This window comes from Balaenoptera acutorostrata, chromosome 2 (genome assembly GCF_949987535.1).
Source record: "Balaenoptera acutorostrata chromosome 2, mBalAcu1.1, whole genome shotgun sequence".
Lineage (NCBI taxonomy): Eukaryota > Metazoa > Chordata > Mammalia > Artiodactyla > Balaenopteridae > Balaenoptera > Balaenoptera acutorostrata.
This window is the reverse complement of record NC_080065.1, coordinates 132,347,575-132,372,712: the sequence shown is the minus strand read 5'-3', so window position 1 is coordinate 132,372,712 and position 25,138 is coordinate 132,347,575. Positions and strand designations below refer to the sequence as shown.

Genomic DNA, 25,138 nt, shown 5'->3' with positions numbered 1-25,138 from the left:
GTTCTTTTAATCACTCTATGCCATAAAGATACACACCAGCAACTTCTTTTAAATGAATCAACTCATCTGTTTGTTTTATCAGACCTGTTCTTTCATGTGCGAAAGAACACGTATGTGTCGGCATATCCACTCGGCTCTTCTACTGACCCATTTTACAGATGAGGCAAGCTTAGAAGTTTTTCAGGCTAATTCCAAAGTCAGCTAATTTGAAATGAATTTGGAAAACCTAAGTTTTCCTCTATTTCAGTCTCTGGTTCCTGCCTCTTATGTTCACTGTCTCCAATAAAAAAATGAGTACCTGGACCTTCAAAAGTGACCAAGCACTCTGCCTGGGGCCAGGTCAGCATTTGTCTTGAGGTCAGAAAGCCAGGGTTTCAGTTGGGATCAGTGCACACAGGTGACCCGTCCAACTAAGAAGCGCTTATTCGTTGACGTACCAGTGATGTGTGTGGGGAGCCTGTTTTCCACTCCACTGTTCCTTTGGGAATTTGCTCAGAAAAACCTGTGACTAGACCCTCAGGCATATGTCTCTGCCATTCCTATTTGTCTGAAAAGATAGGGAGCCGGAGGCTGATGAGGCCCTATGGCCCTGGAGCCTTTGCTACAGCTGAGTACAGGAAACCGGAGGGGAAAAAAAAAGACATGCAGCCAAAGTCCCTTCCTGGAGGCGGATGGGAAACCTGGAAGATATAAACTGGGGTTGCAGCCTTGCACTTGGGGGTTGGCTTGCTATTTTGAGCCTCCATCCAAGCGTGAGTCTCACATCCCTCATCTGGGGGTGAACTGTTGTGCTGGGCCCAGGGAGATCTGAATCCAATCACATGTGTTTCCATTCAGCCCAAAGGTGAAACTGATTGCATGTGACCATAGATCCAGCAGCTGCAGCCCATGCTGTCAAACTGGCTTTTAGCAGAGGGTTGGGCAGTTCCAGGATTCAATCTTGTGGTTTAGGGCCCAATGCGGGTGGAGTGAGGGTGGGCTGGGGCGGAGGTTGCTCCCCAGAGATAACTCACTGCTGCCTCAGTTCTGAACAGGCACCAAAGTCTGCTTCGGGAAAGAACAACCCTCACCTTTGAGACACCGAGTTCCTGTTCCATAATGCCTAAATAACTCAGTCTCCAAGTGGTCAGATATCAGAAATTCAGGTGACTCTAAGCCAGGCAGGTGGCCTAAAAACCTGGAAGCCAACCCTACGTGAAGGAAGAGGAAGCAGCAGACATTATAGTTAATTGGGATATACAATTAGTTTGTGTCAAAGGGCAGCCAGTATTCAGCTGTAGCTGACGGGCACCACTGTGTATCTATGAGCCCAGAATTGCCAAGTTTTCCTATTTTTAAAGAAATCTAAATTTGAATATGAAATCTATACATTTAAAAATATTGGCTAAATAAAAAATGTCACTCCACATAAATCTTCATTTAATACCAGCCTCACTGTTGCAGGTTGGGTTTCCTGGGAAGCAGATTCTGAGAAGAATAAGTTGCAGGAAGCGTATTAGGGAGCGTGCTTAGGCTCAACATCTGTGGAAGGGAAGGGAAAGGAAGGATTGGGCAGAGAGGGAAGTTGAGCTGTGATGTGGTCTTAACAAAGGCTTCAGTTGACCTTATAGGTCTGAAACTGGGATAATCCATTAGAGCTGTTGCCCTTTTGTACCTGGGAGGCCAGGCCTTGATATGCTCACATTAGCAATTACTGGATCAGGCTGCCCTTGCGGGAGTGGGTACCTTAGACAACGGCAGTTTCCAGGAAGGCGCTGAGAGCCCCTGAGGGGCTGAGTCCTTCAGCTCTGAACTGGGGGCTGGGTGGAGATCCTTGTGTCTATGCAGACCCCTCCTTGCTCTGCTCAGATTGACCTCCTTGTGTAATTTCTGGGAGCAAAAACTCCAGGATCTGTGTGTGCCTCTTCTCTTGGGGGGTCTCAGGGCCTCTTTACCACAGCTGCTCTTAGGGCCACGATAGTACTCATTAATGTCGTCTTCTAACCATTCTAGATTCCCTTCACTCTTAGCTAACTCCTCTGCTGGTCCAGGTGGTGTACTTGGTGTTGGAACATGGACCTGCATCTCTGAGGGGTAAGAGACCCCCGTCACCGTGTCCATCTCAGGTTGCAGCTGGTGTACTTGTTCGTTTACCATGAAGATCGGGCAGGGCTGTGCCTGAAAGAACCCCTGTGGATCATAAGCGTGTCCGACATACCCCTTCCTGCCCCCGTTGTGCAATAGCAGCCCTATCTCCTCCTGCTCGTCACGGTCCTACCAAGAAGGATACCAACTCTCCTTCTTGCCTGTTTGGTCCCTGAGCACAAAGAGCCCAAGGTGCCCTGTAACAGCTGTAATTTGTAGTTCAGCAGAGTTCTTGCTGGGCCCCCTGGTAAAAGCACTTGCCCTTTGGGGAAAAGACACTAAACAACCCAGCGATGCAGGGATGGGAAACGCATATTTCCCAATCAGGTCCCTGGCAGTGAAGGTAAAAGGGGTCACTCCTGCTTCTTCCCCTTGTTTCTGGGATCCATGTGTTCTTCCTTTGGAAACACAGCACCGTATAAAGGGCACTGATTTACAATGCACAGTGCAGCCTGGAGGGTGGTGCCTTATCCTTGCAAGGAGTCGTCTCTGAACTGGTGCTTCAGTTGTGCCTTCGGTAGGCCATTCCGCCTTGCTCAGGTTGGCAGGTTCAGGGTGATGCGGTATTTGATAGAACTAGTGGATCCCGCAGTCACGTGGCCTTTCTTGCATCTTACTTGCTGTTAAACAAGCCCCTTGGTCTGATGAGATGCTATGTGGATCCCATGCCAGTGCCTCAGACACTCCTTAAGCCCTCAAATAGGGTTGACTGAGGCCACAGCAACAGAAGGTGCAAATCCATATCTAGAATATGTGTTTGTTTCTGTAAAAATGCATCACTGTGCTTTCCAGTGTGAAAGGGGTCTAAGGTCGTCTACACAAGTGGCTGTGTGTCTCTTTGAGGGACGGTGCCGTCTTGGGGAGGAAGTGTTGCTCTGTGTTGCTGGCAGGATGGGTGTTTGACGGCACCAGTAGCTGGATCAGCACTGGTGACTGGGTATTGGTTCCCTGCATGGCCTCTATCCCTGTCACCATGTCTTCTCTACTCCATCCATGTGCCCATTGAGCCAACACTGGGGTGGTTGATGATGGAGGGTGGCTGATGTCAGCTGACTGAATTATTTTGTCTGCCTCATCGTTTAGTGCCTCTTCCGTGATGGATGCTCTCTGGAGGGCATTAAAATACAATACATATATCTTCATTCTTTATGCCCACTCCCCTGGTCTACCATGTGCTGCTAGCTAAGGCCACCTTTTCCTTGATCTTTAATCTTTCCTCTTACCGCCTAGGAATACTTCAACACTATGTATAATCTTGAGCCGCTTTTCTTCTTCAACATTATGTATAATCTTGAGTCACTGTTCTTTCCAAAGTGGACGACTAGCCTGAAACTCTGGACATTTGGGAAGAGATCTCTTCACTATTGTCTTTCAACACCACCCCTGGGTGGGACTGTCAAGTGGCCATGGTGTGTTTTCAATGTGATCTAGATGCCGAGCCATCCCATCTAGAAATCAGGCTCAGGTGTTTGCCTCCTCCGCCAGCTTATCCTCAGGGCCATAGGTGTGTGCTGACAGAAGGGTACTAGAGCAGCAGCAGTGGATGACATGGGAGACGGGGCCACCTGCTCAGGTAGTTTACTTGTGCCCTTCAGCCCTTCTCATGATCAATTGCTGCTTGGCCAACTTGGTCTTGTGACTTGGTGGGTCTGATAGAACCCAGCTCATAATGGACATTTCTGGCCACTTCATGACCCTGGTCAAGCCCTCCATCTCTACCAGGGTCCAATAGCACTCAAGGACCTATTTTTCAAATAGTGCATAATTTTCTTACTCCAGAGCCCTAAGAGTGTAAATTGTGATACTTCTGTTGGGACTGCATAACCTTCACATGGTGGCTTTTCCCACCACAAATACCTCCAGTGCTGTAGAGTTTATTGGGTCTTACGGCTAAAGTGGCAGGGCTGTTTGCACTTGCATCCTGGATCTGCTACAGAGCCCTTTCCTGCCCCAGGCGAGGCTCAGAATGGACAGCCTTTGATGTAAATGTGCTGTAAAAGTATTTCCAGGACTAAGTTGTCTTTAAAACCTGAAGAGGCCTCCCAGGCTTTGTGCGGAGAAGGCCAGAGGCCTGCAGAATCATTCTCTACTGAGGAAATGAATGAGAACGTCCATCCAGGAAGAAGTAGGATTGCCTACCTTGCTCATGCTGATGTAAGTTTGATTTTGGAATAAGCCTATGGGAATACTTTCCTGTGGCTATCATATTTTTTTTCTTTTTTTGGCTTATGTGTTTCAAGGGTAGGATTGTTTGTCAGGTTATTTCTGTGTATTTAATATGTAAACATCTAATAATAGCAGGTGAATCACCACTTTGATTTTCATTCTGTGACACTGGAAGTACACGACTAGGATTTCCTTTGTTTGAAATGTAGGTAAAATTAATGGACCCAAATGACTTAATGGGAAGTTCTGAGATTAAATGTTTATTCACATTAGAATAGCCTATATAATTCACAAAAGCCTGGTATATGTCTTTTGCCCCTTCAGAACTCTTCCGTATTTGTTTTGGGACTATGTTTTTCTTCATCCTTCAAATCAGGAACCGGGGGAAATGTTTACCCATATTAATATAGCAAAGTATAAATTTGTTTTTAAAAAGTAGAAAGTATTTTTGATAGTCAAAACTGTGTGAATTACTAAGCACTTATTTGAGATATTTTGGAGGTTAAAAGGAAGACAGAATATTCTTGACTTTCCCCTCTATTCAATTAATTTTCCCCCATTGATTCTACTCTATTCCAAGCTTTATAAAAGAGCTGGAGACTACCAAGATAAATAAGACATAGTCCTGGACACAAACGAGTTCAGCAAATAATAATCAGAACATTAAAGATAATGGTAGGAATAGCTGCCGTCTAATTAACTTTGTGCTAAGAGCTTTACGTGAATAATCTTATTTAATCTTCAATATGTTCAGTGTCCTTTACCCCCGTATACACTTGTGCCCTCCCTTCCCTCTTAACCAGCTTAGGTCCCATGGTTTATCCTCAGTTCCCTTGAGTTTCTTTCTCCCTTCTCAGCACTCATCTAGCAAAACCCTTGTGAAAGTCCACACGCTGCCTCCTCCATGCCTGCATGTATACAGCTGTACATGGCTGGAGGCATAGCCACACCATGCTTACGGGTCTGTCTTTAAATTTATGGCCACTACCTGAGGGGAATCCTAAGTGCTGCCAGGGAATCACACGGTATTTCCCTAGCCCCTTTAATCTCCTAAAAACTGACTCTATACCAGCTCCTCTCCCCTCTTAACTTTCAGTACCTTCTCTCCCAGACTGTCTTAGCTCATGGCAGAGAAAACAGACACAGTCAGAAGAGAACTGCCATAAACTCCCACCATGAAATTTACCCAGCTGCCTGTCTCTGTGCCGGTATACTCTTCCCCTTAGTTACTCGTGGAGGAACGGTCCTTGCTCCTGGCTAAGGGGAAGCCCTCCATTTGAACACTAGATGTCACCTGTGTTGTCTATTCAAGAACCCCGACAGCAATTGTTCCATTTCTCTCCTGCATCGTGAAGTTTCCTCTTCTTTCTGAATCAGCCCCGTTGGCATAAGCCGTGCTATTTCCCTCATATTAGATTCTACTTTCTCTGCTAGTTACTTCTCCATATCCTTGTCCCCGTTTACAAAAAACTCCTTGAAAGAGTTGCCTGTATTAGGTGTTTCCAGTTTCCACTTTGATTTTCTTTTGGAAACGCTCCAATCAGATTTCAGCTCCACAACTTCATTAAGACTGCTCTGGCACACATACACACATGGTAGGTACGCAGTAAATCTTACCAGAATAATTTAATACTTGCTTACACATACACAAAAAAACCCCACTGTGAGGTGGGTATGAAGATACTCATTTTATAGGTGCTCTGGTCAAGGTCCTTGGTGATTTCACGCACTGATGAACTCTCAGTTCCCATCATCCTTGACCTTTCAACAGCATGTGAACACTTTCTCTTTTTTGAAATAATTTTATTTCTTGACCTTCACAATACTGTACTCTCATGGTGTCCCCGCTGTCTCATTGACCACTGTCTCTGATGCTTTTTCTGGTTCTTTCTTTACCCTCAGGATGCTTACTTACCTCAGAGCTCTACCTCCACTCACGTCCTTGGTCAGCTCATCCAGCATTGTTCCTTTCTATAATAGCTAGAGGTTGACTGCTCCCAAATTTGTATCTCTGGCCCAGCTGTTCCTTTAGATTTCTAATCTCGAATATCTACCTGCCTGCTCAACATTTCACTTGGATGTTTAATAGGAAGGTCCACAAGCATATTCCTGACTTTCCTCCCCAATCCCAGTTCTCCCACAATTTTCCCTATCTCACCTTCATCTTTTGAGTTGCTCAGGCCGACATATTTAGTGTAATCTTTGATTGCTCTTTTTCTCATACCCCAGTCAAATCCATCAGCAAATATTGCTGGCTTAACTTTGAATCATATCCAATATCTGACCATTTCGAACTGCTTCCACTGTTATGATTTGGTCCAAGCAACCGCCATCTCACCAGACCTTCTGTGATCCCTGGTACGGAAAATTTCAGCCCATCCTCAAGACACTGGAATGACTTTCATTTCCCCATTCCTGCTTTATTTATCCCCAGTGCACTTGCCACCATTTTAAACACTATATACTTTTTAAAACACTATATTTTACTCTTGATTCATGCCTTCTCTAGAATGGAAGCTTCAAGAGGGCAGGGATTTTGTCAGTTTTATTCAAATATTTGTATCCCTCGTGCCTAGATACCCATAATAGGTACTCAATAAATATTAGTTGAATGAATTAATAAATCATCACAAAAACACTGTATGGTAGGTAATAAAATGCTCATTTTAGAGGTGAGGTAACCAAGGCTCAGAAGGTTGAAATAATCTGCTGATGGTCATAGAAACAGGAGCTGGTTGAATTGTAATGTGGCGGAGGTCCCTCTATTCCCAAGTCCAGACCCTTAAACAGTATACCATCCTGGATTCTAGTCCACAGTTTTCCTTCTGAACTCAATATCATTTTTTTTCATTTTTAATTAATTTATTTAATTAATTTATTTTTGGCTGTGTTGGGTCTTCGCTGCTGCATGCAGGCTTTCTCTAGTTGGCGGTGAGCAGGGGCTACTCTTCGTTGCAGTGTGCGGGCTTCTCATTACGGTGGCTTCTCTTGTTCTCTTCTTGAGCACGGGCTCTAGGCGTGCGGGCTTCAGTAGTTGTGGCACACAGGTTCAGTAGTTGTGGCTCACTGGCTCTAGAGCACAGGCTCGGTAGTTGTGGCGCCTGGGCTTAGTTGCTCCGCGGCATGTGGGATCTTTGCGGACCAGGGATCAAACCCGTGTCCCCTGCATTGGCAGATGGATTCTTAACCACTGCGCCACCAGGGAAGTTCCTTCATTTTTTTAAAAAGGAAGTTCTTTAAATTAACACAAGGCTTTTGATCTTCTCTTACACTTTGGTGGCAGCTCCTTTCGAGCCACAGCTCTCTAATCACTGCTCAGGTACCAAATCTATTCTACAGAGTCATTCTTTGGCCCATGTATTGCCTTGGAATTTTGTGATTGTATCCTATTAGCAAAGTGATTCCTCACCATCTTGAATTCACTTGCTCTGAAATCTAGAATCAGGAAACTCTAAGAAGGCTTACAGAAGCAAAAATAGATATTCTTAAATCTAGATTCTCACCACATGCCCTTTAATTACAGGAAAGTTCTTATTCCATCTCTTTCTTCTGACACAGTTTGAAACATTCTTCCATTCACTCACCTAATAATAATTGAGCAGTTTCTATGGGCAAGGCCCTATTTCACACATTCAGGACCCAGCAGTGAATAAAACAGACACATTCCCTGCCCTCAGGGAGTTTACATTCTAGGGATGAGAAGGAAGATAATACTTAATAATAAATTAATATATTATGTGGTGAAAAAGTACTATGAAGATAAAGCATAGAAGGGGGCTAACAGGTGACAGATGGTATTCTCTTGAATAAGGGTATAAAATAAACTCCCTGAGATCCGGGATATTATTATTATTATTATTATTATTATTATTCACATCTGTAGCACAGGGTAAATACTGTGTGAATATTGTGAGAATGAATGAATAACAGTGAAGAAGAGATCCCAGTTAGGTTACTGCAGTAGTCCAGGTGATAGCTGATGGCAGCTGGACACAGAGAGAAGCTTTGTAGATGGAGAGAAGAGATCATAGTGTGTATATATGTAAAAGACAGAACCAATAGTATTTCCTGACAGATTGGATGTGGGGTGCAAATTGGATTGGACTGAAGGAGAGAAGTCAAGGTTTGGATGATGCCAAACCTTTGGTCTGAGCAACTAGAAGAAAGTAGCCTTGACTGAGGTGGGGGAAGTCTATGGATGTGGTAGGTTTGGTGGCCAAAATTAAGTTTCTTTGGGACCATAAAGTTGCTCAGTGTCTCCCTGTCCCTCTCTCATAGTTTCCTGAGATATCTAAAGCCAAGTACTGCTGTGTATCCAAGGAAAACCATTCAGAGTCATTCTACTGTGGAAACCATTCATGCCGGTTCCACTCCTCACTCTCTTGGCCAGACACAGAGGCATCCTGTGTTGATCACGGCCTTTCTTCTTATTCCTTGAATAAGAAAGGCACAGCCAAGGAAGGCTTTTTTCTTCAAACTCATCTTAGACACTTGATTTTGATTTAAGAAGGAGAAAGATGATTGAAGGGGATGAAAGAGGGAAAAAAGACTGTTTGTTGTACATTTCTGCTGATGGCAACAGCTTGAACCGATTAGCTGGTTATTATGCATTCCTGTGCATGGCTTTTCACAGCAGTCTGATTCAGAGAAACACATCACAAGTCCTATTCTGCATGGCTTCTTGCATGCAAGGCTGACCTCAAAGAGATTAACCAAGTCTTGTAATTTGAAACAACAGACACACACAAAATCATCAAGTGATCAAAAATATGGTATAAATCTATTTAGTAGAGAGTGTTCTGGATTATAATGACAGTAACAGAAGAGATAATTAGGATGCAAAGAAAGGAAACAAAAACCCGACAAACCCACGAAATTAAAAAAAGGAAGGCAGTGGTATTTCTTTAGGATTGTAAATGTCCCCTATGTATTTCTTGCTTTTCCTAAGAAGAACTTGCAAGATCCCTTCAAATAAATTTGGAGCAGTTAAAACTATGGGAAAGATTCTGAGAGACCTCTGCAGGGTTGCAGAGTATGTAGTTAATTCTCTTTTTTACTCTGTTCTAAATATAATCCTGCTCATTTGCATGCCAATCCCCAGAATGCTTTGTAATTTCACAACTCTTGGCTAGTGGTCTCAGCACTTAAGCTTTAAGAACAAAGCAAAATGTTTAGGGCGTGCCTTTCGCTTTAGTCTTTTTTTTTTCCCCCCCTGTGCTTTGCAAAAGAGTACAGGGAGGTGATCTTTGCTTTGCATTCATCCTCCAAGAGTATCACAGAAATAAAGTGGAGAATGCTGTGGACTTCTCCTGTGAAGACTGCATTCAGTCTAGTTACCCATGAATAACCAGCCGCTGGATTAACTCACTTGAGAAGGAGTGTTTCAGGGGGGCTTAATCTGCCGTTTGATTATGTGACCAGGCTGGTTCATTTCAGGTTTATGGAAAGCCCAAGCTGGAGTATTCTGTACCCTCTTTCTGTGGATGCTTTATATAGCTTCACTACTGCAAAGGTAGCCTTCAAGTTAATGAGGAGATGTCCTGAAGTGTGGTCGGTGGCCTGCCTTGGAGAAATGTGAATTCAAGATCTCTAACACAGGCCTAGTCATGCTCTGTGATATCTACAGAATTTCTATTTAGGGAGGATTAGGATCCACAAGGGGGTGTGGTGGTCGTGGGAGACTTGTCTTGAGAGGGCTTTATAATTTTTGCATAGCAAGCCATTTTTGTTGTTGTTGTTATCTAAGTGGTATATTTGGGATTATTTTTTTCAGGAGAGCTGAGACCATCCGACCATCCCTCAGCCCCGAGCCACAGTGGCTCCTCCAAACATGCCCCCCCTTGGCCGTTTATTTGAAGCGGGTAGCCAAAGGGTAATATATTCCAGCACCGAAAGGTCATGTTTTTGGTCCTAATAACACACTGATCTCTGTCTATCAGCCCTGCCTAAAGTGAACTCGGCATTGTGAAAAGCGCACACCAGATCGCTCACAAAACCCACGGCTGCGCAGTAATGTGCCAGGGCGTTTGGCTTCTCACTACAGGTGTTTTCTACTCTTTACTCACGGAGCAGCGTTAATGCTTTTTCTTCGATTCTGAGAGCCAGACAGTGGAGTTCCTTTATAACATTATTTTGAGAATTATTTTTACAATACAGAGAAGGGCTGATGGTAGCTGACACGGTGGCCCCTCGCAGCCCTCCGAGAGTGAGGGGTTGCTTCGCATTTTCTGATGCCTATTTTCATGGTCTCGGGATAGAAGCGGCCGGCCAGGCTGCACAAAGTCAGCCCAGTTCTCGGCTTTCTAAGGGGTCGCGGCGGCTGTTTACACACCCAGCGACCAGCAGAGGCGGCGCTCGGCCTCCGCGGTAACAAAGGCAGCTGCCGTCGCATCCAGCCCGCGCGGTGGCGAAGGAGAGCGGGTTCCGGGAGGGCAGTCCAGAGCCGTCTCCTTTCTGAAACCAGGGTGGGGAAGGTGGGGAATCGGATCACGGGCAAGTCGCAGGCGTGGGCGCTTTCCCGGGCTGCGGCGGGGCCAGGAGGGCTACGCTGGGGCTTCTCTGCCGCCGACACCAGGGACTGCAGCATCCCCGCCCCGAACAGTCCCTCGCGCCCCCTGGTGGCGGTGGAGCAGGCTGGCTCCGCTGCACTCGCAAGTCACCAGAAAAAAAAAAAAGGAAGAAAAAGTGGGTGAGGCAGATGCAAGGAGGAAAATCAATAGGGATAAGAGAGAAGAGGGAGGAGTCGCGGATCAGCCATTCTTGTCTTACGGGGTCCCAGCTGGCACCGCAAAAGAAAGGAAAAAAAAAAAAAAAGCCCGGGCGTGAACGCGAGTGGAGGAGGGTGTGTGTGTGTGGGGGGGTCGGGGGTGAAAGGGGGACCGGGGAGATTTACTATTGTCTCTGGCAGCCGCCGCGGGAGCCGGGGAGGGGGGCGGAGGCGAGAGGAGGAGGCGGCGGCCGCGGCCAGCGCACCATTCGCTCCACCTGATCTTGGGGCGCTGTGCGCTGAGGAAGGCGCGGGCGAGCCGGAGCAGAAGAAGGAGGGAGGGAGGCAGCTGCTGCCGCCACCGCCGCCACCATGTCCTACCAAGGCAAGAAGAACATCCCGCGGATCACGGTGAGTCGGACGCCGCCGTGGCTCGCTCGCTCCTGGCCGGCTGCACCGCGGGTGGGGGCGGCTTGGATCCCGCCGGCTTCCCTGGGCTGGTACCCGGGGAGGGACGGGGGCCCGGGGCCGGGGCCGGGGCGGGGGGGTGGTGTGTGGCGGTGGTCAGTCCAGCCGGCGCGGCGGGGCGCCACCCAGACGGAGCGACCCTGGGATTTGGGGAAAACCAAACAAAGAGGAAACCCAAACAGTGGCGTGGAGAACTTTGGATTATTTATCTTCCTTTGCCACCACCCAGTAGTTCCCAAATAACACAGTGGGCTCGGCTCTCCCTGGACCCCCCCGCGCCGCCTGGGTCGTCAGTATGTGCTGCCCCAGGCGAGGTGTGTTTTTTGTAGAAGGTTCCTTTTGGCGGGGCGGGGTATGGAGAGGTGACACCTTTCCCCAGGGGTACTTGGTAGCCCGACCGCGCCCCTCTTTGAGCTCCAGCCCCGTGGCTCCCCGCCCCCACCCCCCGACCCTACCACCCCGCGACGGTGATGGGATTTCTGGACATCCGTCTTCACCTTGGCCACTCCTTGCTTGTATTCACCCCAGTTCATATTTCAGTGCATCATACTCGGACTGGACAGCTAACGTGGCTGTAGTGAGAATGACCAACTTTTTTTTTTGCTCTTGATGCATTTACATTTTTCCTGTCATTTCTCCCCCTCATCCCAAGAAAAGGTTGAGTTTTCAGAGCAGATTTTAGTTTGCGGTGGCAGGCGCACGCTGTGTGCATGCCGTGTCCAACTGCCATTGTGTGCAAAGCCGAGCCTCCCGCGGCCGGCGGGTGTCAGATGCGCTGGGCGAGCGTCTAGGGCGGGGTGGAGAGGAGATGAGCCATAATCAGGTACAGAAGCCTCATCTTCGCTGGCGTCCAGCAAGCAGCTCTCGCGGCAAAATACCGCGCCCTGGTGCGGGATTCCTCCAGGATGCGCTGAAATGACGCCTCGAATGGAAGGGACATAGGACAGGCTGGAATGGGCATTTTCAAAGAGGGGGCAAGACAAAAACAACAGAAAACTCACTGTCATTTGTTAGTTGAGCACGAAGCAGTGCGGTTGTGCTTTGTCTGTAGTGAATGGGTTGTGTGTGTGTGTGTGTGTGTGTGTAAGTGGGGGAATGGGTGGCTACTCCATCTTTGCAAGACGAACAAAGGAAGTGATCAGCTGGCCCCTGGGAGGCTCTGCAGCTGCCCTAGGGCAGTGCTGTACCTGCGACTGTAGTTCGTTTGCCGGGATCCACTAGGTTTTGCTGTGGGCATGAGTCTGTTTGCACTTGCTGGGTTAGGCTTGGAACAACCTGATTGCAGTGCAGGACCTTCCCCTCTGCAGGCACCAGGAAGCTGTTCTTGCCTCTACTGCACTTTATTGTCAAGTGGTTTACTTCTATGGCAGTACTCTACCTTCTTCATGCACCTGAGCTTCACCGGACACAAGTGTGCCCCACCCCTGCCTGCGGTCCACTTGGTCCTAGGGAAGCAACACTCCCCAGGGGGATAGAGTTGGGATGGGTAGGGATCCTTTCGCCAGGTAGAGGCATTGGGTTTAAGCCCATCCTCCTTGACCCACTACCTGATATCATGGACTTCACATTATTGTAAAAGCATAGTGAGTCTTTTGTAATACACAGTATTTTCTCAGTGCCAGTTGTCTTTGCAAAGAGCTGTGGATGGTATTATTTTTTTTCAAAGCTGATTGAGACAAAAGCTCAATTTTTATACTTATTTCTCTATCTCAAGAGAGATGAACCTCAGCTCTCATGCTATGATGTGTGGAAGTTACGTTGCACATATGCCACTTGCTTTATATCCGGTGTGCATTTGCCAGTTCTCCTATTTGGGATAAGCAGAGAACAGATTATTTTTTTCTTCTTGGTCTGAAGACTGCAATGGTTCTTCTTATGGATTCAGCCTCTGCTATGGCATTGAGAGCCATGCCCATTCTTCTAGGTATCACTTAAGCCACCATTAAGGAAAGATACAGAAACTTAGCCCATATGATAACAGCCTTAGAAGCCCCTGTAAGTGTGGCTGGGCCCTAATCCCAGGGCCAGGTTTGCAGGGGGCTCCCTTTTGTTCCCGCTTGGATGCTCTTCTCTGGGGTGCATCCTTCATTTTCAGTGCGGCTTCCATCCTTTCTCTGCGTGTGGGGCGTGGTGCTGCATAACAGCCTCTGCCTTGAAGCTGAGGCTGTGCCTTCGGCAGCTGTGATGGGAATGGACGGTGGCTGTGAATTTCTTCCAGCCGGCCTGACTTGCATTCATTGTTGAGAGGGGTATGGGCTGGGGAGAGGCAGAGGGACATGGCAGGATGGGAGTGTGGGTCCTTGGGGGCAAGGAATCCATTTGTTGATTTTTCTCATGCTTTGTTTTTGTATTTCCTTGAACAAGAATTCTACTTTAGAACAAAACAGTGTTGTAATTTTTGTACATTTGCAGGTCCGTAGATGACTATGGTTATCTACATACTACCAGGGGTGAGATACCCTTCCTAGGTATAGCTAAAAACATAAAAATACGGACACAGATCTCTATATACTGAAAATATGATTAAAGATCTAAATAGAACATATGTCCCCTGCTGTCAATTCTAGTCCGTTTTTTAAAATGGTAAGATTATGGAATTTATGTTAGTTTCCTATCCTCTCTCTATTCCGTTCTGTGAACTGCCCCACCCAGTAGCTGGAATGTCACTGTAGTCTGAGGACTGATGGGGGCAGTCTTTCTTGCTGAGTACCTTTGCCTCCCAGGCACAATTTGGGGGACACAGTAAGGTTTTGTTTGCTTATTTTCTGCTTTTCCTTCTACCTCTTTTTGCTGCCCTCCTGAGAGTAAAGCCTTCCTACCCCCCTGTGTTTATTGGTTTCCTGGAAGGGGTTATTTCTCTGTCGTTGGTAGAGTTGGCTGGGGCTTTCCCTGGGAGTAGCTCAGGCCTCAGATCTCATTGTTCTCAGGTCACCTACCTGAGTAATCTGCAAGTCCTTACCCCAACACTAGCCCTTGCTTCTAAATGGCAGAGACAGCAGTTTGGGTGGCCCAGCCAATCAGAGCAGGGACCTGGTCATCCACCCCTGTCTCCTCTGTCTCACACAGTGCCTGGCACATAGATGCCTCGTGATGATTGGTTAAATCAATAAATGAATTAAAAATTGTTCCTACTAAGACTAGCTCACACCTACTGAGTGTTTGTTTTGTGTCAAGTATTGTGCCTTATATGCATTGTTTCATTTAATCCCTCAGATCAACACTGTCTGAGAGGTACTAGAGTTATCTCTATTGTACAGATTCTTTTCTTCTGCCCGGGGTCATAGATATAATAAGTGTTCGAGGCAGGACTCAAACCTCCACACCTGGCGGAAATCAAAGTGCATGTCCCTCACCGCCGCACTGGTCTTGGTGGCTCTGCCCCTACCATCACTATCAGGTGGTGTTAGTAGGGCAAATGGTTTAGATCCTATAACATGGTCTCTCTTACTTTTTACATTGAATAAATGTAAACTTGGGGGATGGTAGCTGACCATCTGAATTCTGCAGGTAGAAAGTTTGGCAAGTCATTGTTTTCTTCTGAGATAAGCTACAACTTGAAGCTGACTGCAAGAGTGGGTGGAGATCTAACACTTAGGCTCCAGTGCTTTACATGTATTCTCTTAGCAGGGTCTCTGCAAAAGCCCATTTTACAGTTCAGGAAATTGAGACCTAGATAGATGAAGTCAGTTATCCAGAGTTGCACACTGAGGATTTGAGGCAAAGCTGGAAATCAAACACAAGTCTTGTCTGACTTCACAGCCTCACCTACTCCCAGAGGTACCTGCAGTAGAGATTTTGAAAGCTGTGGATAAAGAGCTCCAGAATTCCCTCTAGGAGACAAATCACCGAGAACTGGCTTTCGGCAAATACTAATTGGATTTCTGTAAATACTATCTTGCAGCTCATGCATTTCTGCCACATTGAAAGTTGGGGTGTATGTGTGTGGTGTTTAGGATTGCTGGAAGACACATCCTCTGTCCAGAACACGACCTGGAGAGTTTGGTTTAGGGCACGTAGTCAGGGCGCTGTGATCTCATTTGAAGGGTGTGATTGTGAGCATTGTGGATGCCATGGGAATTTTTCACTTGGGAGGAGAAGTAAAGGAGCTGCGTGAAATGGAGGAACACCCAGATCTCTGCAGCAGTTGAACTGGGGGCCTTGAACCAGACTAGAAACTGGGGAAGGGACAGGTGCAACTCCTTCCCTGGATCTGTGCCTTCCTTTTGCTTCAGTAGGTGTCACTTTGGATCGGGAGCAAATATTAGGAAATGGAGGACCAGAGTTTGGGAGACCAAAAGAAGAGATGTCACCCAAAGCCAGCTTGATCTGTGTAAGGCATCTTGGAAGGGAAATTCCAGAGAAAAGACAGAGGAAAAATATCAAAGACTTAGGAATGGGAAGCATCTTAGATATCTGATCATAGAAACCTCAGCTCAAGCCCTGCCTGGGGTGTTTGTTTGTTACTTTATTTTTTGAACAGGTCTGTGGTGACTCGCAGCCAGGTTATTTCTCTTGCTCACACACTAGCAAAATGCCTCAGGTGGATAAAGAGAGCTCGGACTATTAGTAGCTGTGACGGAGCCAGCTGGGCACTTGGGGGAATTCTGGAGGAATAGATTTCCTGAGAGGATTCAAGTCTGTGTAGTAGAACTGTCAGTTTATAAATAAAAATCCTCCCTCGTTATCTCACCGGATGTTGAAAGGCTCACATGAAGGAGTGACTGTGGACAGTGGTCTCTGAACCCCGAATGTATGCAAGATAGGAAACACTGATTTATTTATAAAATCTGAACTACTTCGGAATGTGGAAATTAATAAAGGAGGACTTGACAAAGGTCTGGGGTAGGAAGTGACTACTTAGGGATCAATGTTTTAATACAAGTTTTCTAACACAAGCAAAAATTAACACAATGTTATACAAAAACTCTTTTTTTTCCTGCTTTAGTTATGTTACAGTGTTTCCCAGAATTATGCTTGTCTTTAATTTCTGACACGCTAAGGAGGCCATTAGACTGCCTTTGGACTTGGATACAGAGACTCTCCCTTAACCTAAAGAAAGGGCATTTTCCTTATTCAGTTGAACTATATTTCTTTCAGTCCTAATCAGCTTCTAGCCTAGACTGACCACAGATTATGGATACGCTTTCTAGCAGTTTCTTCACAACTCACTGTTGGATGGCCTTTTCTCTGTCCCTTCTCCTTAGTTAGGGAGAAAAAATGATTTGAAAAAGAACCAAGAAACTCTTCGTATCCTAAAGGGCCCTCTCTTCTTTACCCATTGACATATTTCATAGAACTGTTTATGTCTGCTTATTATATTTGAAAAATCACAAAATGTTTACAACAGTTGGAATGTCTCCCTAGGAGGTGTATGTACCTCTCTTTGATTAAATCACTGCTTCTCATCATAAAGGGACTGGAAATGTACATGTACCATCACCTCCTGGAATGCATGCTCATCGGAGGACTGGACTGCCCCTGGCCACACCCTCCTCAAATCAATGCTCTTCTTTTACCTTTTCTCCCATTTTCTGTAGCCAGAGGGAAACAAATGAGAAGGACCCTGGACAACCCAGAGAAATAGGCTCCTCTGTTTTCAGACTCTTCTACTGTGAAATCCCCCCTTCATCAAATTCCATATGTATCTATTTCAATATATGAAATAGACCAAAAAAATAATTGTGGAATAGGGTGAGCCCCTCAACTTGGCCTCTTCTTTGGCCCTAGTCTGTATGTGGAGTCTAGTATAAAAACGACTTCTCTGGGGGAACATTTCTCCTGTTAACTAGATTACAGGGGACTCAGTGCTTGGACTAAGGGTAGTGGAGCTATTATTTATCACTACCATTTATCGAGAGCCTTAGCGCAAATCACATGGGTTATCTCATTTGACTCATGACAGCTCCTATAGCTATAATGGTTAACCATCCTTCTGTGTTCTGGATAGAGGCTCAGAGAGATTAAGTAACTGGACAAAAGTCACACAGCTGCAGAAGTAAGATCCTGGCATTGATCCCTCCAGAGATGAGTTAGTTTCATAGGTAGGAAAGCAGTAATTCCATACTCACAGGTGACTGTCTCCACCCCCTTGCCGCCAGCTAGCCAGACCTGTTAGCTCACAAACGGGGGCCAGTGTTCACAGGGTGGAAGGGGTGGGAATGGTCAGGTCAAACCTTATCACATCACCACTGGAACGACTGAGTCCATGTCCTTCTAATAGTGGTTCCTGCATTGCTCTGCCAGCTGTCTGAGTTAGCTTCTGGCTCTTTTCCCCAGGAGCATGTGTGTGTTCAGGGTGGAAATGCAGATGCTATTTTTCTGCCTTGCGTAAGTGCAGATCTGGGCCCAAGGCCCCTTCTCACTCTCTGCCCCTGTCCTCTTCCCAGACATAGAACGAGCCAGGCTCGGCTCTCTGTTCTCCTTCAGCCAGGCCCAGGAACAGAGGACACACCCGGCACTCTAAGCCAGATGGGGGAGCTCTGCTCGGGAATGGTCCAGGAACGGACGGGAACATCTGGAACTAAAGGGCACAGTTCTCTTGGCTAAGTTAGTCTTTTTTTCTATGGACGGGCTGGATAGTGAGCTATGAAGGATAAAATGAGATTTGATTTTTTAAGAGAGGGGTTCCTCCGACAGGTAGAGCAAAGGAGCCCTCTTGTTTGATGACACGGGGAAAGGAAGAGCGCCCTGGATGGAGTGTTGACACATTGCGGTTCAGGCCTGCCCTTGCCTCTAATTTATGTGTGACTCTGGGCAAACCCCTTATTATCCCTCTCAGATTCTGCATCAGTCAAATGAGGGCATTGAACTAGATAATCTCCGAGTCCCTGCCAGTGCAAATGACCCTGTGAGCCTTTAGTAACTGTCTTCTATTTTCTCCTGAGACCATGGTCAGCCCTCTGTACTATGTTCCAAATTTGCAGAGGAGTTCTGATCCCTCCCCATAAGGGAAGAGAGAGCAGTGAGAAAACGGATGAGGGCAGTAGTTGTTGGCTTAAGCTCAGTGGGACCAGCCAACATCTGTGTTGGATATAAGGGTCTTTGGTTGTTTTTTACCCTTAAAATCCTAGCCTTTTTCTCATTCAGAGAGTAGACTCGGTTAATAGGCTCTGTGCAAGAGAGCAATGGAATAATGATGTTTGATAGGTTTTTTCCTTAGCAGAGCTTTAGTATTAAATTAAATGAGTATTATTAAAATAATACCACGATTCATTCGCTGGAACGTACAGTGTCTCTTCTGGATAAGGCTACCATTGATAAGGGCGCAAAGGCAACAGTTGCCCCAAATCTAGACTGGTCAAACAGACAAGCAAACCAACAGGGAACAGCTCCGAGTCTATAGATGCTCCGGAAGCTCTTTTCACTTGCTTTTGCCAATATTTGAAATGCGATGGCTCCCGTGCAATGGAAATAACTTCCCCCCAAAGGCTGAATAACGCCACGGATGGTCCATGAGGCAGGGATGGTTTTTTGTTTCACTGCCACTGAATCTCCAGCACGTAGCCTTTGGCTGGCACATGTTAAGCCCTCTGTAAACATTTGTTGAATGAATGGGTACGTTTATTTAACATTTACCTTGCAGGAATAATTTCAAGCGAGAAAATGATCACGTGATCAGAACGTGTGTACATTTGGCTTCTACATCATCCTGCCTTTCACTGAGAACTTTCTAGAATGTTAACTTTTAAGAGATAAGGCTTGGCTCTAAGAAACCAGCATGGGATCACTGGGCGAAGAGAAACATGACAGCGCTTTAGCAGACCAATCAGAGTTAACTGTAGTCCAGGACCTGACTGGGGCAGAGGTGCCAGGGAGTCCATCCATCATTTGTACTTCTTCCTTCTCAGGCCTCCACTCCTCTCCTTCTTCCAAATTCTGCACCTGGCCTCATTTTCAGCCTCTTTCAGGGGCCTACCTGGGTACTTCTTACTTGCAAACAGATTCATTGTTTCTCTTACTGCAAATGATTTAAAAGAATTAATGGAGACCTTTATGTCCTCTTTCAAAGAGAAAACTACATGACGGAACCAGGATCTAACAGAGATCTTAACTGATCTTCTGGGCTTTCTGCCTTTGCCCAGAAACCACAAGTCATTCCATTTGTTAGCAGCCAGTAGATAGGCTAGTCTGCGTTTGCACAGCGAACTCCACCTTTCAGAAAGCTTGGCTAAGGAGCAGCCTGTAGTTCCTTCTCATTTCTCAAGTAGTGTTGGCCATTTTAAAATGGAATGTTTTTGTGCTTGTGTGTGTGTTTTTCCAGAGATTTCCGGTCCCTCATCCTATTGCATCTGTCAGCTTTTTCTGGGCTTGCAGCTATTCCTGTTATTAGCTTTTATTCTAAAACTTACTTTTGGTTTGAGGGATGGGGACAGTTAAAGCACATTTTACCAAGCTCATTTCTGACTGTAAACTATACAGTCGATGGTCTCAATGCTCTAAGTGTAATAATAATAACTAGATCTTTTTAAGGGGAGCATCTATAAGGGAAGACAAAGGGGAGAATTAAATATATTCATGGAACTTAAAATATTGCATTTGAAGTACTATGTATATTAAAATGTGTCTTATATAATTAATCATGTATAATAATACCTTTTTTCTATTTTTGATTGAATAAATATTTTATTGACCACCATCTCTTTGCCTAGCAATGTGATGCTTGTCGCAGAAGCATCTAAAATAATGATAAGAATTAACATGTATTGATCATTTATTAAGTGCTTTTTTTCCTTTATCTCCTGCAATCCTGAAAACCACTCAATTAGGTAGTTGGCTTTCCAACTAGGTCTTCCCATTTTATTGATGAGGAAACTTCGAGAGATCAGGAAATTGGCCTAAGATCACACAAGCCTTTCACTGGTGGAACCAAAATTCATACTGACTCAGAACCACATTCTTAACCCCACTCTACGGTGCTACCTTAAATTCTACCTTCTTTTATCTTCTTGCACCTCTGGGGTCATGAGACATTGGTCCAAATTGGAGTTCACTTAAGTCCAGGGTTAAGTCCTCCTCCACACCTATTTCCTGTGGGGCATGAGGGTCAGGTTATGGCGGATGGGAAGCACAGCCAATTGGTGCCCTGGTCTGCATGGGGTTGGGCTCGGGAGCCCTGCCTGGTTCAGGAAGCTCTCCTGCTTTCCCCTTTGAGCAGCCTTGCTTCCAGGAATGTCAGGAGCAGCCCCACACTGTTGTACTTTCACAGCCAACTTGCCAGGGAGCTGCCCACCATGCTCAGCACCCAAGGCTATTTGCATTGAATTAGCAAAAATACCAATGAGGGCTTCTTCTTCAGTTGGATTTGAATGCCACTTTCTCATTCTATATCCCATGCTGGCCTCCCCAGCTTCTTGAATAAATCCTAAGGAAGATTCCGCTGAGGTTTTGACTTGATGGGGCTTTGTAAAACTCTAGGAATCAGAAGCTCCTTAAAGAATTTTTCAGTCTAGTCTCCCCTTACCCCTTACAGATGAGGAAACTGAAACCCAAGTCTCAATTTGAGACTGACTGAATTAGGGCTTTTTCAACGGTCTGGTTTACTGTAGGACACTGAAATTTACCAAGTGAGTAGGAATTTTTTTCCAATTACAAAAAAAAAAAAAACCCAAAACCAAAAATAACCCACGATGGTTGTAGAAATATTTACCAAAAAAAAAAAAAAAAAATGAGGACAATAAAAATAGGCTACAGTGAAATCATTCAGTGATAGTCATTGTAAAGTTTGAGTATACCCATCTAAAATTTTTTCTTCCTACGATATATGCTGTTTATTAAAATAGTATGGCATATTGTTCATGCTATTTTATGTTCTGCTTTTCATTCCATAATATATTATGACATCTTTCCATGTTTTAAGTATTCTTTCATAACATAATTTTATTCTTTTTAAAAATTGAAGTATAGTTGATTTACAATGTTGTGTTAACTTTTGCTATACAGCAAAGTGGTTCAGTTATATATATATACATTCTTTTTTATATTCTTTTCCATTATGGTTTATCACAGGATATCGAATATAGATCCCTGTGCTATATAGTAGGACCTTTTTGTTTATCCATGCTTCATATAATAATTTGCATCTGCTAATCCCAAACTCATAATCCACCCCTCCCCCACTCCCCCTCTGCTTGGCAAACACAAATCTATTCTCTGTCTGTGAGTCTGTTTCTGTTTTGTAGATAGGTTCATTTGTGTCATATTTAGATTCCACAGATAAGTGATGTCATATGGTATTTGTCTTTCTCTTTCTGACTTATTTCACATAGTATGATAATCTCTAAGTCCATCCATGTTCCTGCAAATGGCATTATTTCATTCTTTTTTGTATGGCTGAGTAGTATTCCATGGTATATATATACCACATATTCTTTATCCATTCATCTGTCGATGGACATTTAGGTTGTTTCCATATCTTGTGAATAGTGCTGCAATGAACATTGGGGTGCATGTATCTTCTTGAATTACAGTTTTATCTAGGTATATGCCCAGGAGTGGGATTGCTGGATCATATGGCAACTCTGTTTTTACATATCATAATTTTAAATACCTACATATTATCCCAGTGTTTCAATTAATTCCATTTTGTTTGATATTTTTGGTTGTTTCCAAGATCTTGGTACTAACAGCAAAAATGAAATGGTGGGTGTGTTTTCAGTTACTGTTTTTTAGCTGAAGTTAAATTAAAAGCTACCCCAGGATGAGAAGTTGAGTAACTTGCCCACAGTTGCTCAGCTTGTGAGTATCAGACTCTGATTTGAGTCCTAGTATCTTTAATCTTAGTCTTATATTCTTGTCGTCACTCCACTTGCTCCAGCAGTTTTGCCATTTTCCAGGGAAAACTCTGCTTTCTGTCTTTGTTTTCTCCTGCTCTCCAATGAGCACATTTGTTCCTTTACCACCACCCTTGCCCGCCTCCGTCTTAATGAGGCTGTTGACATTTGTAGAGGTACACAGTGTCTTAGGAGCAAAAGCTGCACAGCTGGAAAGGAAATATGCCCATTCCTTTTTCCCCTCCCTCGCCTTAGTGGCTTAACCTGTAAGCTTGGAAGCTGGTTTTAATTTCACATTTTCTGTGTGTATGTGTGTTTGTTTTTAAATTTTTTCCCCGTTAATTCTTTCAAGGAGACCTTTATTTGAAATCATACACTCTTTCCCTCCAAGCCAATCTGTGCCCCATGTCTTGATGAGATTACTTTGTTTGGGGATATTGATAAATTCAGAGTGGGTTTTCTGGTTTATCCAACTAAGTTGGTTTAAATTATGGCCTTACAGAGAGAAAGGGCTTTAAACAACCTAAAACACTTTAAAGCAATTGAATGTAATCCTCTGCTTCTAGAAAAATTCATCCTAGGTTTATTCCATAAAGAAGGCATGTTTTTGTTTTGTTTTGTTGTGCTTTGATTCCAGTTATTTCATTGCATGCTGTATCTCAGATTCCTTGCTGTGAGAATTCAACTTAGCTTTGCTCAGTTAAGGGCAGGAGGAGAAATAAGCAATCCATTATTGCAACCCTCTCATTTTAATGATTAAGAAGAAGTGGGCCAAAGAGGGAAGATAATTTGCCAAAGGTCACACAGCAAAATAGTTTTTAAAAACATGAGGCAAAGGACTCATTTCCCTTGCTCTGGCTCAGTGCTTTTCTCACAATTTCCCCCCCCCCCAGGGGGAAAATGTGAGGGGGGGTTGTTACGGGCAGATTTGTGTCCATTCAAAATTCATGTGTTGAAGTTTTAACCCCCTAGTACCTCAAAATGTGACTGTATTTGGAAATAATACAGTCACATTTGTATTTGTAATAAGTTAAATAAGGTCATTAGAGTGGGCCCTGACCCAGTACGACTGGTGTCTTATGAGAAGAAATTAGGACACAGACACACACACAAGAGAGACAGTGTGAGGACACAGGGAGGAGGAGATGGCCATCGACAAGCCAAGGAGAGTGGCCTCAGAAGGAACCAACCCTGCCAACACCTTGACGTTGGAGTTCTAGCCTCCAGAACTGTGAGAAAATACATTTCTGTTGTTTAAGACAACCAGTCTGGGACAGTTTGTTGTGGCAGCTGCAAACTAATATGGGGGGGAAGTTAAGAACAAAGACATTTAAAATTCAAAACTTCAAACTGGGGAAGTTCTCAATGAATAGAAAAGGGAAACCCAGATAATTAGTATTTCTAAGAAATAATGCCATGCCAAAGCCCATACTAACTTGATTTTCAATCATAATTTTATATATGGCATCTCATTTCATGCTTATAACGTGCCTAAAGGATAGTTATTATTAGTTCCACTTTACAGATGAGGAAACTGAGGCTCAGAAATTTAACTTCTCTAAAGTTTCGTATTTATTAGCTAAGTGGTGGTGTTAGGTCCAAATCCATCTCCTTGTCTGACTTTAAAACCCTCCCCCACTACACTGAAGTTAACCCAAGCGGTTTAGTAACCATTGTTATCAAGTTGCTTAAAGTTAGGAAGAGAAAAAATATACTCTGAAGTCTCAATCACCAGGAATCCACTTTATCGATTGAACAGGAAATATTTGGCCCTTGATTTTAGGGTAAAAATGGAGATCAGGGAAATTTTAAAAGATAATCAAGGTATTTGAGGTCTACTGCAGGGTCTTCCCAGTGGCTTATACCTTCACACGTCAAAGTGAACAGCTACACATAATGAAGAATGAATGTTCATAGTGATGGGCCCCAGGCCCCAAAGAAATCTGACCCATCAGAGGAGAATCAGTTACGTGTGCTGGGTCACATTTGCTAAAGCAGGAAACCAGACCCGTATATCTGTAACATGAGGGGATGTGGAAACTGTGCCAGAGTTTTACAATTACTTATTTTAGAAGTGTTTTCAACGATAAGACCTGATAAATATGTAATCAATCAAAAAAACTCAAATGAACTTGAGCTGCTGGTAAAACCACTTGTTATGATGTGGGAAACAGAAGGTGCTTGAAATATTGAATGTGGATGGCTCTCTTGCAGCTGTGTCCTCCCTGTTTTAAGGTTGTGTGGTCTCTCATTTCTAAAACATATGGGTTAAACTTACTTGGACTTTATCAGTGAGAAGACACAATCAAGTTGAGAGGTGACCGGGCTTTGTTTCCAGCAGATATTGGGGTTAAGGCCCAGCTCAGCTATATAGCAGCTGTGTAACTTAGTGGGCCCTACCTTTAAAAGAGAATTTTAATCCAGCCACTTCTCACCATTTTTCATCCCTGCCACCACCCTAGCTGAGCCTCCATCACCTTACTGCAGGAACCCTCCCATGGTCGCAGTGCTTCCACTTTGCCAACCATCAGGTCATTTCTCCATGCATAAGCATTCTTTTAAAATGTAAATCAGATCAAGTCACTCCCCAGCTCAAAAATCTGTTGCACTTGGAATAAAACCCAGACCATGGTGCTCAAGGTTCCACGTGGCCTGGCCCTGACTATCTCCACTGCCCCCGGTGTCTTGGCATCAGCTATCCTCCCTTCTCACTCTCACTTGGACCTGATGTGTTTATCTGCAGCTCAGAGCTCCTATCCTTGCTGCACCCTTGGAGTGGGGAGCAATCTTTTCTAGGAGTCTTTACTTGTGGAGCTCAGTTTGGCTGATAGCTTCCTAGGTATGCCCTCTTTGAAGACCTGATCAGAAGCGGTCCCAGACCTTCTTCCAAGCCTCCATCCCCTCA

At 44.8% G+C, this 25,138-nt stretch overlaps 1 protein-coding gene across 2 annotated transcripts in view; it reads left to right on the top strand.

Annotated features, from left to right (window-relative positions):
* Positions 1–25,138, top strand: part of DPYSL3 (dihydropyrimidinase like 3) — a 113,568-nt gene that overhangs the window by 36,482 nt on the left and 51,948 nt on the right. Inside the window, exon 1 of one of the 2 annotated variants that reach the window (XM_057540258.1) lies at positions 11,207–11,407. The exons of the other annotated variant lie outside the window; for it this stretch is intronic. Within the exon in view, the coding sequence (XP_057396241.1) occupies positions 11,369–11,407 (39 nt within the window). The 5' untranslated portion in view covers positions 11,207–11,368. Of the gene's footprint in view, positions 1–11,206; positions 11,408–25,138 lie in introns of those variants that run through there. 2 annotated transcript variants of the gene reach the window in all.